Source organism: Labrus mixtus, chromosome 13, assembly GCF_963584025.1.
Source record: "Labrus mixtus chromosome 13, fLabMix1.1, whole genome shotgun sequence".
NCBI classification, from domain to species: Eukaryota; Metazoa; Chordata; class Actinopteri; order Labriformes; family Labridae; genus Labrus; species Labrus mixtus.
The window spans coordinates 27958976-27972989 of record NC_083624.1 but is presented as its reverse complement, the minus strand read 5'-3'; the positions used below and the strand labels follow the sequence as shown (position 1 = coordinate 27972989).

At 40.3% G+C, this 14014-nt stretch overlaps 1 protein-coding gene across 3 annotated transcripts in view; it reads left to right on the top strand.

The window, feature by feature from the left end:
* gpm6bb (glycoprotein M6Bb) overlaps positions 1-14014 on the top strand; it is a 30828-nt gene that overhangs the window by 14370 nt on the left and 2444 nt on the right. The window contains exons 1-7 of one of the 3 annotated variants that reach the window (XM_061054602.1): positions 788-1012; positions 9533-9719; positions 10474-10630; positions 10840-11008; positions 11859-11932; positions 12083-12148; positions 12509-13935. In XM_061054602.1, the coding sequence (XP_060910585.1) occupies positions 964-1012; positions 9533-9719; positions 10474-10630; positions 10840-11008; positions 11859-11932; positions 12083-12148; positions 12509-12589 (783 nt within the window). In that variant the 5' untranslated portion in view covers positions 788-963 and the 3' untranslated portion in view covers positions 12590-13935. Of the gene's footprint in view, positions 1-706; positions 1013-9532; positions 9720-10473; positions 10631-10839; positions 11009-11858; positions 11933-12082; positions 12149-12508; positions 13936-14014 lie in introns of those variants that run through there. The other 2 variants (XM_061054600.1, XM_061054601.1) reach the window with 2 other exon arrangements.

Sequence of the window (14014 nt, the reverse complement as noted above, 5' to 3'; positions counted from 1 at the left end):
GCTGACCCCCCTCCTCTCTGAGGTCTGGTATCCGTGAGAAGTCCCCACTCCAGCACACCCCCCTCACCCCTCACTGCTGAAAGGCCTTTCTCTCATTAGCATGCCCTTTGGGCTCCTCAGCCTGCTGTTGCCAAACAAACACAGCCAAGATCTTCTTTGCTGTCTCTTTTTTTTAAGGTCGTCTGTCCTCTATCTCTATACTTTCAACAGTTTCTTTCTCCCATTACATTTTTTCTTCTTCCTTATCCCTTATCCTTCATCCCTCTTAAAGTATTCATGTTTATGCCCCCTTTAATTTCTCAATCCCCAATTTTCAACTGTTCCTGTTTAGTTTGTATCAATCCGGAAGACTCTGTGTCTTCTTGTTCAGGAAATGTCTGGTGTCTTTTTTTTATGTGCCACCAGATGGGAGGAAATGTTGTTGGTCAGAGGTTGCTAATGTATGCAGCAGAGGCAGAGGGCATATGGTGCAAATCAGAAGATGAAGGGCACACACGCCCCCCCCCCCCCCCTTTCTTGAACTGTGGTCGAAGGTTTTCACCAACTCTGTCAGCTAAAGTTAAGGTCCCCAGTTGACCCTCTCTGATATAACAAACCTGTTCCCACAAAGCATCACTACTCAGAGTTCATTGAGATATTGGACATTTTCAGCTACAACGACTGTATTTTTAACAATAATAATCCACTAGAATCAGAATAGATGCACATTGTGCTCCATCTGAAAACAGAATTTAATTGATTTAAGACACATGGAACAAACTAAAGATCAAACAAATCCCTTCTGTTAAGACCTCTGTAAAAACTGTGATGTACGGTGGAGCAGGGCCTCTAGGAAGCAGGATGACACAAAACAAGCCAAGCAGAGAAGGAGAGGGAGCGAGAGAGGAGAGTGTAAGGGTGGAGAAAAGGAAGAGAGAATCTTGCTGAAAAGAAGCATTTTTGTTGGATGGGAGAAAAACAACCATGGAAACTCCGTCTGAAGAAAACCAAGAGCAGTGGCAAGACAAAAGAGGTACCAATGAGTGCTTACAAAGAGCCGCTTCAGTTCTTTCTTTTCACTGCTTATGTGTACTGGAGCTTTCACCTACTCCAACCTGCCTGCTTTTTACTCCACACAAGTGTTTGGTAGATTTTACTCAGCAGGAAGAATTTTAAATCAGTTCAATCTCCTTATTTCAGCTTTTGTATGCATGTTACTGTTAATACTCCGGTCTAATCTCTGCATCTGTAAAGTTGCAGTGTCTTTCAGGTTTCATGCATTTCCCCATATGTTTTGTTTTATTACCTATATAGTTTAAATATGTAAGATGTGATGGGATGCCTTGCAGCTGCCGGTCATCATCATGCCATTGTCCTTTTTAAGTGAGACTGTAGCAGAATTGACAGCAGATCAGTCAAACGTCAGGGTGCATTTAAGTTGTTCTTAGGGTGAGGGTGGGAAGGGTAGTGATGATTAATGAGGTGGATGAGGGGCTGGAAAGGACTAAGATACATTGACAGCATACATTGAGGAGTGTGCAGACACTTGAGAGAGAAAGAGGGTCATTGATGTCCACCTTCTTGTAGGAATCGACAGGAATCATTGATTTTTCTATTGCTCTTTGATCTTAACAACTAGGTGAAATATTGGGCATTCAGACAAGCTATTTTCCCTGAAAGATGGTGCTATCCCTCTCTATGCATACAACTTTATGTTCTTTATTTGTAGACAGTTGAATTAGAAAATCTTCCAGAAATGTTTCATTATTTAGAGAAAAGGGATTGAAGATATCCATCACAGTTTCTGACAATTTGTCCAAATTTGCTCACCCTATGTACAGAGCTTTTTCAATTGAGTTTTCTGAGTGACACGTAAGTTTCAGTTCTATAAAAGTTCATCAGCAAAATGCTGCTTGATTTTTTCATCTCCTCATCAGAGGGGAGCAGTATGTATATTTACTTATATTTTGTTACTTTGCAGTCATTCAAAAGAGGTGAAAAAGTAAGTACCACCAAATCTGGATTTCTAAAATAACTTCTGTCTTACCAGGCCTATAAAGTCCATTGAGACTCTGTGTACTTGACCTTCCCATAATTTTCTTACCCATCGCACAGCTCATAATCACATATGTACTCCTCTACTGTACCCAAACACATCATTTATCAGCCATTACTGCCTTCTGTTTCTCTCATTGTCACTAAATACACACACGTACAGCTCCCTGAGCTCCTGATGGGTGAGCTGCAGTCAACAGCCATTAGCTGACAGAGTATGAGTTTCCGTTGTTAGAAAGGTAAACAATGAGACCACTTTCGATAAATTTGCAGTCTTAGAGCTCTGCAGTCCCTCGACAGCAGCCATTACCGCCATTATGGTGTTTTTAAGTATCACTCCTCTCAAAGTGTAGTGTGGAAAATGAGACTGTTTCTCATAAATGGTCTTTGGCATCTCGCCTCAATGAAGTAAACAAAAAACAACACTTTAGCATTAGCTGTAAACACACACATCTGTTTGCAATGTGGCTAGATGTTCGATTCAAAGTGGATGGCCGTAAAACAGAGATTATAGTCCTCGGTGTGCAGGATCCAGGGAGGAGAAGGAAGAGTCACCATTCTCCATCATTAATGTGAGGGTCCAAATGTATTTATTTGCGTGTTGACTTAGTTGGTTTATGACACAAATACCTTTCTTAGACGGGTATCATTTGGAGTGCTTAAATGTGTTTGTGTTTCATGTGGATCTGCGTACAAGAGGGTGTGTCTGTGTTTGTGTCTGGTATTGACTTCACATTAAACAATGATTTTCAAAGTATCTGCTGCACACTTGGTCACATCTGGTTGGTATAAGATCGTAACCTTTCCATCGAGGGTCTCAGCTGTTGGAAGAAATCACCTTTGGTGTGTCAACAGGCTGTGTTGATGTGATGGCTGTTGTTGAAGGGTGGATGGTGGTGATGAAGCAGAACCAGCTGCAGGGATTACAGTGACAAGTTTGAGTCAAGCAAGGGCTGGATTAACCTGCTTGATGGCCTTGGGGCAATGATTTACTCAAGTCCTCAATTAAAGCAGCTTGGTCAGTTTTCTACAGCTTAAAAATATATCACCCATAGGAACACCTGAAGTGTGATTTCTGGACACTGTCTCCTTGCCTATTGAATAATATGCTATATTATAAAAAATGTATAAGGCCATCTGTGGTGGTGGTCAGGTGCAAATGGACTGGTCAAACAAACACAGGACTTTAATCCAAGGTAGTAGATTTGATAACTGGGTTATTTAAAGTTTTGTAACATAAAACAGTCTAATCCAATATGGTGTGTATTTTTTGAGGGCTATGTATATAAGCACTTATTTAGACCCACATACAATGTTTTTCCTAACCAACAATACAATCTTTTTAGACCATAAAGAAACCCAAACTGCAAACTTTTGCAACAGTTAATTTTGACTTTTTGTATGGAAAAATAGATTAAACAATTAAATTATCATCAAGCAAGATCAAAATTGCTCATGTTTTTTTTTTTTAGCTAGCAGACTCAAAAGTAATTGATTAAACATTGCAAATGCTAACTCTTCAATTCCAGGTAGTCACGTCTTTTTAAATGAAACTCTGCTTTATTAAGGTAAAAAGCACAATGTGACAGACAAAAAATATCAATTTTAAACTAAAGAGGCCAAAAGCACATCATCAACATCAGTCTGATTTGGGATCTTTGTTGTCATTTCACATTTCTCTTCACCTTCCTTTTCTGTTTAGTATTAACAAGCAAGTTTTAAATGTTAAAAAACAACAAACAACAATGAATAAACACAGGAATTTTGGGGACTCTGGAACTCATAGGTACATTATTTTGTTTGTTAGACTCTAGATTAAGATCAAATATTTCTGTGACTTTGTCCAGCTGTGCCCCTGTCTATTTGTTTCTCTATGAGTCTAAATGCTAGCTTGCATGCATCTCGTGTCAGACTTAATGAGACAACTTTTTTACACACTGTACAATTTGTGTTGATTTGACAAACAGGATCTTGCTGGAGAGTGAAGTGGCTGCTGTGGCCCTTTGTGGCTGAGCTATGTGCAGTGCTGGAGGGGCACACAGGATGGAACTCAGCGGTGGGCTTGTCCTGGGCCTTGAGCCTGCTAGGCCGGAAGAGCCGGCCGTGGTTCACTGCCACTGTGAATGGCCCCTGAGAGTCCAGTGTGATGGACAGTCTGGGGTTGTACACACTGGCTCTTTGTATCCAGGCCTCTTGGACTCTCTCTGTGTCTCTATTATTTCTCCACGTGATTCTACTGTGGTAAATCTAGCTCTGCTGTAAGGCCTCACATTGTCATCACAAACAGTTGCTAACTTGTCTGTGTGTCCTTCCTTTTCCTTCTATCTCTCCTCTCATTCATGTACTGTAGCTATGATGATGCTGGAGAGGCTTGAAGTGGTTAGAGGTCTGACAGGAGTATTATAAGGAGAGCATGTGAATGTCATCAGAAAGGAAAAAAAAGGCCCAACGTGACCCTCATTTATGGCCCTCCACTCAGAACCAGGCAGCAGGATCCATTTAGTACAAGCTTGTTGTTTGGAGAGACTTCACTGTTAAACCCTGTGGAGGATGATTCAGGCGCAAGTCTGACCTGCAATATCCTGTTTGCCATGAAATCCCACATAGTGCACTTAAAGAAAACAGTGTACTTTGTACTTTGCTGCGTGGAAGGTTTCCTGATACTGGCTGGCTTTCGTATAACTCTTAAATACACATGAAAACATCTTGTGTGAAATTTGTTATGTCATTCATCTATGAACTACACTTTTAAAACAGATACAACTTAAAATGTATAGTAGGCTACATCTGATAATGGATGTTTAGTTTTGGGATACATTTTTACACTTCTATAAAAATCAATAGTTCTAGTTTTTGTTAAGTATTGGATCTTGCTTTGCCAAGAATTAGATACGAAGATAGCTACTACTCTCATACTTGTCTGGTAAATACATTATAAATCAGTGACTCCAGGAAGTCAGCAAGCCTGTCCAGGAAGTAGTCCTCAACATAAACCCCATCCACAAATTGTTATACTTGTCTTTATATTCTGCACACACAAAAAAAACGATATGATGTGTCAAGTTCTAAAACTTTAAACCTGCTGTTATCTAGATTTGTTTCCAGCTTTAGATACAGTAGAGCCAGGCTAGCTGTTTCTGTTTGGTTCCAGGCTAAATGCTAAAAAAATAAGCTAACTCCTAGCTTGCTTTTGCTGTGTATTTACAGTAGTATCACTTTCTTATAAACTCAACTCAAATACAAGGAACAATGTAGGAAACTGCTTGCACGGGTTGATTCTGAAATATGAGGCCTTCTATGAAGTTTAATATCTGAAGATGCTGCACTAGCTCTCAGAATCCCACTTTGGCTTTAAATAATGAACTATACAAAACTGATATTACTTTGATGCAGACTACTGTCTTCATGGTACTTTTTGCAGGGCTGCCTAAAAGTTTGGCTTTGTAGTTTTTTTCTGTCTCCCCTGATGTCTAATACCAGGACTTAAGCTTTCACAGAGGCTCTTTGTGAACCGAGTCATATTCTTGAGGTTATAGTTGAACCTTGTCAGTGGGTCTGTCGTTGTTCCAGTGTTTTTCCAGTCAGCCAGAACAGAGTGCTTACCTCCCAACATGTCCAAACCAGCTGTGAAAATACCACCATGGATTTATTGGGTTATTGAGCATAATAACATGAAAGTGACACAAGGTAATAATCTCAGGATAATCTCAGTCTGGATAGATTGATGCTGCAAAAGCAAACCACTCCTGTGGAACTGACACGATTCAAACAGATGGCTCATCGATTGGATTGGTGGTTTTTAAACATAATGTACTTTTTTCCCACTCTTAATGCTCCATGTTAGACGAGCATAGCAGAAACAGACCTGTCAGTCTGACCTTCTCCGCGACAGGCTTGAAGGGGAGGGGGGGTTCATGGTCAATGTGAGGTTTTAAAGCATGTAAAGCATTTCCTATATTTGTTAAGACTAACCAGTTTTCTTTGATGGTTAAACTGACATATCTTCAAGTCAAATTCAGGCAATCAAGGCAGACTGGCTGTCATGACGATATCATAGCATCCAGCACCGTAACAGTTTCGTAGACAGTTGACTTAATGGAAAAAGTGACACATTTTGAGGCATGGTTTGAAATGAAAACGACACATAATCGCCTGAGTAGCAGCCATGCTTATTTCATCCATGACATGTCACAGTTAATTGCAATCAAATAAATTCACAATCAACCAATGTGACTGTTATAGCTGCTTCCTTTGTTTAGTACATGTACTGCAAAGCATATGGAAACAGATACAGAAATGTCTCTTGAGGAGGTTGAACCCTGGGAGAAAGTTGATTCATAACAAAGATATAGTCTGCTACTGGATCATAACTTCCTAATAGTGTCATCCACTACAAGAGACCTTTTAATGGACTGTGTTTACTTTACATCTGGGCTCAATATCCTGTGGACCTCTGCATTCTGACTCCCAGCAGCCCACTCGCCCTCCCCTCCATGCTCATCAGAGAAATGTGGGCTGCGGTAGAAGTTAGCGACTCTGCTGTGGGCACATTCATGAAGTTGTGGTGAGCATGCTGCCATGACAACTCCTATTCAACCAGCATGGGACAAAAATGTTTTTATCTCCCTGTACTACACAAACAGACAGGATGCCCAGCAGCAGCAGTATTTCTGTTTTAATTTGCTGTGTCAAGGCAGAGAGCACAAACACAGATGAACTTTAAAGGTTCTCACCTCGTAGAATGTGGAGCGAAGAGTTTTTAGTTTGTTTCCTCCAAGGAAAACAAATATGTGTTGAGTTTTAATATGCCCTTACCATCTCCAATCCAGTATACATTTTCCTGTTTCCTTTTTTTTTTGCATTAGTTGGCCTCTAATAAACTTGCACTTAACTTCTGCATTTTTTAAAACAGCAAAACATCACAAATGATGCATCAAATGGTCTCTTTTGCTTTTGTAATGTAACAAATTGTGTTCAGATTTTTACGGAAACATTCGAATGATCATTTTTTACCACATTGTAATGGCGCCATTATCCTGTTGAGTAGACTGTGCTTAGCTTAGGTAATGGTGATTCCATTAGTAGATATTGTACTTTTTTTTTAAAGACAGAGCATTATAAGCCTCACTTTCAACAGGAACTAGGGACTTGCATCTGAAATATTTTTTGTTTTGGCAGCAGTGCAGCTAGCTGTAATGTAGAGCTTGATAGTAAGACTTGGTATTTACATGCAGATGCTGTGCAACATTATCATTTATCAGATGATCTGCTTGTGTGCTCCACTTATATGTGTTTGCAATGTATTGCATGTTAAAAAGAAATGTACACAGCCTCTTATTCAAAAGTGGGCCAACGGGGAAGTGCCTTAAGGCTGCACAGTTATTAATGACCAGCAGGTGTGGACTACAGTGGTTATAACAAAAGATGGGAATATAACAGCAAAAAAATGCTTTACTGAGATAATGAGCCACTATCGAGTATAATTGCCACTTTCAAGTGTTCAGCACAATTTTCATTTTGTAAACTTTGGTCTCATTTTGGAGTAAACTTGAAGATAAAGCAGTGGATGCTCTAGAGGCTAGGGTGTGGCTCTGAGGATAGATGTTTATAAAGAGGGATACACTGTCCAAAAAGTTGCTAACGCTTCTTTAATACATTCTAGTCGAATACTCATTCTCTGTCTTCTTCTGTTTTGGTCTTCACTAACTCCTAAATGACAGCTACCTCATCAGCTGTGATCATCCACCATGTTCACCAGCTAGTAAATGTTACTGGGTACACAGCTAACCAGGGGTTTATGAGAGATATGTTTACCGAAAATCGCTGATGGCAGCAATGAGAGTGAACCAAAACAGATTTGCTGTGGGCCTGGAAACCAAAACAAAGAGCTAAAAGAGGCTGAAAAATCTTGAGAGCTGAGAGGAGCTGTTGCTGGTTTGTCACTAACAGAAACATCTGTTGCATCCAAATCATTTGATCCCATTTTAATAAAAGTTATTGATTAAACTAGCATTAAATGCTTTAGTTGCAGTGTGACATGAGGCATATGTGAGGGATTTAAAACATTACCAGCCATTGACCTGGATGTCCTGTGACTAACATCCGGTCATACACGTGTATCTGATTGGAAGCACACAGTGGTTTGTTTGCATGCATCCACAGACAGTGCATTGTAATGACTGGTTGTGTTTGTAGGGTTTAGAAACACATTGGATGAGGCAGATCCATCTGGGTCACTTCATTCCCTCATTGTGAGTTTTATATTGATTTCCATTCCAGCTTGGCAGGCAGACACACATTGCTCTGACCTGCTGGATGGCCATTAGTGCCCTTTAAGTGAAGGGATGAATTGTCAGATGAAACATTATAGGGAGTGAAGACTGAGAAACCTCAGCCTTCTCACACAGGAAACAGTTTCTGATGGTACTAGAGATCTCAGAGGTTTGGAAAGGAAGCACGCTGCATCAAGCCTGGCCCCAGAGGAATTATATGAACTTTACTTTGAACAGACATGTCAGAATATGTTCCTTTGAGGATTTCTTCATATGAGCTTCACCGTTAGTTAGATATGGCCCTGTGAGACTTATATAGTGTATAGTATCTGTGAAATCATCCCAGTGAATAGCTGGAAGTTGAATTCTTTGACAGTTGCACCGCTGGATTGAATCAGAAGGAAAATATCATCTTAAAACCCAAACAGGACAGGCTTTGTGTAGCTTAGCTTCAGTCTCTAATCATTGTCTGGCCAAATAACAGGTCCCGGGAATCACCAGTTTTCCCATTTTCCTTCTGAGGCCCCATGTTTTTGTCCGTTATCCATTTCTATATTTTCATAAGCTCTGTTTTCAGCTCGATGCTCATGAAAACGTGATAGAAAGGCTTAAAGAGTCGTTGTAGGGTTGGGCTATGTTGCTTCATCCGCATCTTGAATATGTTGTGAAAATGACACTGTGACCAGTGGCGATTCTAGAGTCCGTAGGGGCCCCAGGCAAAAACCAACTGAAGGGTCCTCAAACCATCGTGTCTGCCCCAGTGGCCCAATGCATACTCCTCTTCCTCTTTTTTCTCTCCTGTAGATGGGTAATTCCTCTTCAATGACCTCTATTGACCTTCATTTACAAACTTCTGTTTTCACAACATTAATTCGTGGACAGTGAGTGCTGCCAGATGGGGCCCCCTTAGGAAGGTTTTCTACTGTCATTGCAAAATTTGCACATTTAGGGCCACTGCTGTGGTTTAAAGTTTGTCACCCATCAGGGGCCCCCTACTAGTCTGGGGCCCCAAGCAGCTCCTCTGACTGTGACTTTTGCGGCCTCCTTTTTATGTCATGTCCAGCCTTTTTAGACCTGCATATGACCTGGAGAGCCTCTTTAGACCTGCACATGACCTGGAGATGATATTTACATAGAGTGTTATTATGGCCTTTTAAAGGGTTCTAAAGCACTGTGAGGTCAAACAATACTTTTACTGACACTTTTGTTTCTTTCCTCTCCTACAGGGTGCTTCGAGTGCTGCATCAAGTGTTTAGGCGGGGTGCCGTATGCGTCACTGGTGGCTACTATCCTCTGCTTCTCTGGGGTGGCCCTGTTCTGTGGATGTGGCCATGTGGCTCTCACTGGCACAGTCACCATCCTGGAAACTCACTTCTCCAAGGTGACCAGTGATCACGCCATGCTGACTGACATGTAAGTGACCTCGATGAAAAAAAAAAAAAAGATACTGTTGATTACATCCTGGTGAACTGTGTGTGTGTTTGATATGACAGTGGGATCCATCACATAATGTGCTCACCCTGAGATGTTTTTATCACATACCCGTCACTATAAAAAAGGCCTAAACGTAGGATAGATACCACTTTTAATGAAGTTTACTTCATGTAGGGTATTTTTAGGTGATAACAACTCCCACGTTCAGGTTGTTCTGGAGAATAGTCCTAATATGGACCTTTGATGTTTTTACAGTGCATCCATTAGTGCAGACAATAAAAGAGGAATGACAGAGACAGGGCCGCACATATGTTTTATGTTGGGGCAGATTTGGAGTGCTCTGTTTAATTGAAGATGTCTACAGGGGCAGCCTGTCTCTTCGCGGATGGTTTCCAGAGACATGCATCACCTGTTATCTCCACATTTGGGATTAGCGTCTCTCCTCAGGTCTTAGGAAAGCTGGAACACTATTTCAATCATCTGTTCATGATTAAACAGCAAACCCAGGTTACTCATGTTTTAAGACTGCATGAATAAAACAATGATTGTAAGCAGCTATTTTCCACACTGGACAGCGGTACGTCATGCTATTTCTTTACCTGACATTTTTAGTAGGTCTCAGCAGGTGTTATGTCTGGAGGGAGAAACATGTTATGCATTGATTGATAGTCTTTCTGTTTTTTGTGGCTTTACTTGCACAGCTAAGCTTATGTGTGACATTTCTCATTAACAGTATACAGCTGATGCAGTATGTCATCTATGGCATCGCCTCCTTCTTCTTCTTGTACGGGATAATTCTGCTTGCTGAGGGCTTCTACACCACCAGTGCCGTCAAAGAACTGCACAGTGAGTTCAAGACCACCATCTGTGGACGCTGCATCAGTGGAATGGTATGTTAACACAACCACAGAGCTGCTTGTGAGCGTTATTCTTAATCACAGACAGCTTTAAAACCATGTGATTATAATATAGAACAAAAGCAAAGATGAAAATGTTTGTTACAGTAACAAGAAAGTGTATGAGGAGGAGGGTACTATATGTTTTTCAACTTGCTTTGGTTTCTGATGATGCTTGCATTGTGCCATCTGTGTGTCCTCAGTTTGTTTTCCTCACATACATCCTGGGTGTGGCCTGGCTCGGTGTGTTCGGCTTCTCCGCCGTGCCGGTCTTCCTTTTCTACAACATGTGGTCCACCTGTGCCACCATGAAGTCCCCCATGGCCAACCTCACCAACATTGACTCCATCTGTGTGGATGTTCGTCAGTATGGTAAGAGAGTAGATTTTGTCTCGGTCAGCATCATTGGCCTCCACTCAGCAAATAGTTTTTCAAGATGCATGCGTGAGCTGGCTTAGAACCAATATACTGTTTGAAATTAAAGTCTCAATGCATTTAACCCTTGCAAGCCTCATTTCAATTTAAGAAACACCTCACCCAGTCCATTCAGCGTACTGTAATTGTTGTTAAAAAATGTAATATTCAAAAAAATCATAGTGAAATTGGAAAGTCTGTAAAACTACATAATTTTCCAGCCTTCTTAATCCTGTATTAAATATTTTGTAACTTTTGGATCTGGTTGTTACTGAAAACTGAATCAGCTTTCTTTTTTAGCTCGTCCCTCCAGTTCCACTGCTATGTTTAGTCATAATGAAAATAATTAGCTATGAGACCCCCCAAAAAAAACTTTCTTGCATCTTCCAAAAAATCAAAAAACTTAAGGTTGGCGGATTTTTATGAAAAGTTAGAAGAGAGAAGGTTACAAATCTATGCTGCAGAGTCAGAGACATCTTGGGTCAGACTTCAAAAACCTCTCCGTAATCCAACTCCATTGTAGGATTTTTCTCAAGCTCAGTTCATAATGCATGTCTTCAGTCACAGATATGTTGACGACAGACTGATTATAAGTTAGCCAATCCTCATGTGTAATAATTGGCGTGATGCCCCTTTAAATATAAAGTATATATAAAGTTTATAAGAAAATGTGTAAAACAAAACAAAAACCATTTGGTGCTTTGCTTTGTAGTCATCAACTCAGTGGGTTAAAGTCTTTGTTCCTGATCGAGTCATTTAATGGTAACATCTGGATGAATATGAAACCCTTTGAATTTTTACACTGCAGGAATCATCCCTTGGAATGCCACACCGGGCAAGGCGTGTGGATCTACGCTAGGCGACATCTGCAACACCAGTGACGTAAGAGACTCTTTTCTATCCACTGACATTGACAAGTGGTACACACACACACACACACACACACACACATTGAATGGGCAGAGAAACAGGGCATGAAAATCACTTCTATCAACTGAAAGAAAAGCTCACTGTTGCTTGTCATTTTTCCAGTTCTACCTGTCTTATCACCTGTACATCGTGGCGTGCGCTGGGGCTGGAGCCACTGTGATCGCTCTGGTAAGCCTCCCTCCACTCTCTCCATCCTCTCCTTTTAGTCCATCTCTGCACGGTTTGTATCAGCAGATCACGAGTCAAAGTGCTCCTCTTGTCATGTCCATTTGGTTTACCACACTGAGGAAGATTACACTTCTTCAGCACCAATTCCATTCGCTCTTTTACCATCTGCTAAGACGCACACAGCAAGCGTTTTATTCTAGAATGAACGGAAGAGAGAGTAGTTTGGGCTTGATTATTGTTTTTCACAAAATATGTTTTAACTTGTAAAATGATTGGTACATTTACTAACGAGTCACATGACCTGTGACGAGGAGGTCACCAGCATGTTCTCTTACAACCTTTTCTGTTCTTTTCCACCAGCTGATCTACATGATGGCTACCACTTATAACTTTGCTGTTTTGAAGTTTAAGAGTCGAGAAGACTGCTGCACTAAATTTTAAACTGTTTTCAAAGGCGCGGCACTAGATTTGAGGCTGCACTGAGTAAAGACAGTTTACCACAACAACAAATGAACTAAAAAGATGAGACTAGAAGAAAAAAAATCAACATCTCTTGATTAGTGTAAATAGCTGTGTATGCTTCCTTTAGCATTTGGTATCCAGGGATATTGCTGATGAAGGTTGTCTTCAGATTGGGGTGGTGTTTGGTTTGTTCTGCTTTCCTTCGCACTCACTTTTAGAAATGTGTCACCATCAGATTTTATGGAAATGTGCACTGCTCTGCTAGAAATCCACAAAAGTGTTATTTATATTCTTAATGTGTGAGGCCCATTTTGGCCTGCACAGACGCATACATTGCGTTAGTATTTCAGATTTAAAACAAACAGTATTAAGCATGCAGTCTGCCACACTGTATAAGAGGGCGAGCATCAGTCTGCAGTCGGAGCTGAAATGTGATTCTGTACACTGAATCATAAATGTAAGATGCTTATGCAGGTTGCAACTTTAAATTCAGGTTGCAACTTTCAATTCAAATGAGAATATTAAAGCAAGCTAAAACACAGCACCAAGCCTCCAGATGTACAGTATTAAGCTCTCAAACTAGTGGGCATCTCGTGGCAAATAGAAAAGGTGTTCTCAGGCTTTACATTTTGATCGCCACATCAGCATTTTTGGTCTGGATGAATTCTAGTCAAACATTCATAAAAAAAAGGCTAGCTACAGTTGTACAGAAGTGCCTTCTTTCTTTAGCCTTAAGATTTTGGTACCAACCCACAAAAACCACAAAGTGTTACAATGAAAATATTCAGTATTATATATATTTTGTCATAAGTTAACTAAAACAAACTAAAAGCCTTTCATCAACACTGTATTATGCTGGTGAGTATTATGATGAGCAGTGGTGTTAATTGTAGTTTTCAGAGTAACTGCACATACATAGGACAGCACATTCTAAAAAGGTTAGGCCAGTATGAGGGGTTTCCTTCTGCATGAGGCCCTGAGGCTCACTTTGATTTCATGTATATTATAAAAATGAAATAAGAAACTCTCCTCTTTTTAGTGTAGATTAAATGTTTTTTCTATGAGGGTTGACGCTGCTATAGCCTCGGCCATGAAGTTGTTTTGTTCCATACTGTTTCCTTTGATTCTTTCTCAAAATGCCGTTAAAGAGCCATTTGTTGTTACCTTAACACTGAGCCTGCATGCTTCCACTTTGCAGATTCTCTGATCTGTTTAGAGTTACTTATACTCCATATTACATTATATTTAATTTTTCCTCTAAGTTTTTTTCAAGACTGTAGCTTTTACTTTCGTTATTAAATAAACAATCTTTGTTTACAAAAGTACCCTACTTGGTCTATTTCTTATAAATCCATTATAATGCAGAATGGGAAAGGGTCAGGTTTCACAAAGTTGCTTGCTATG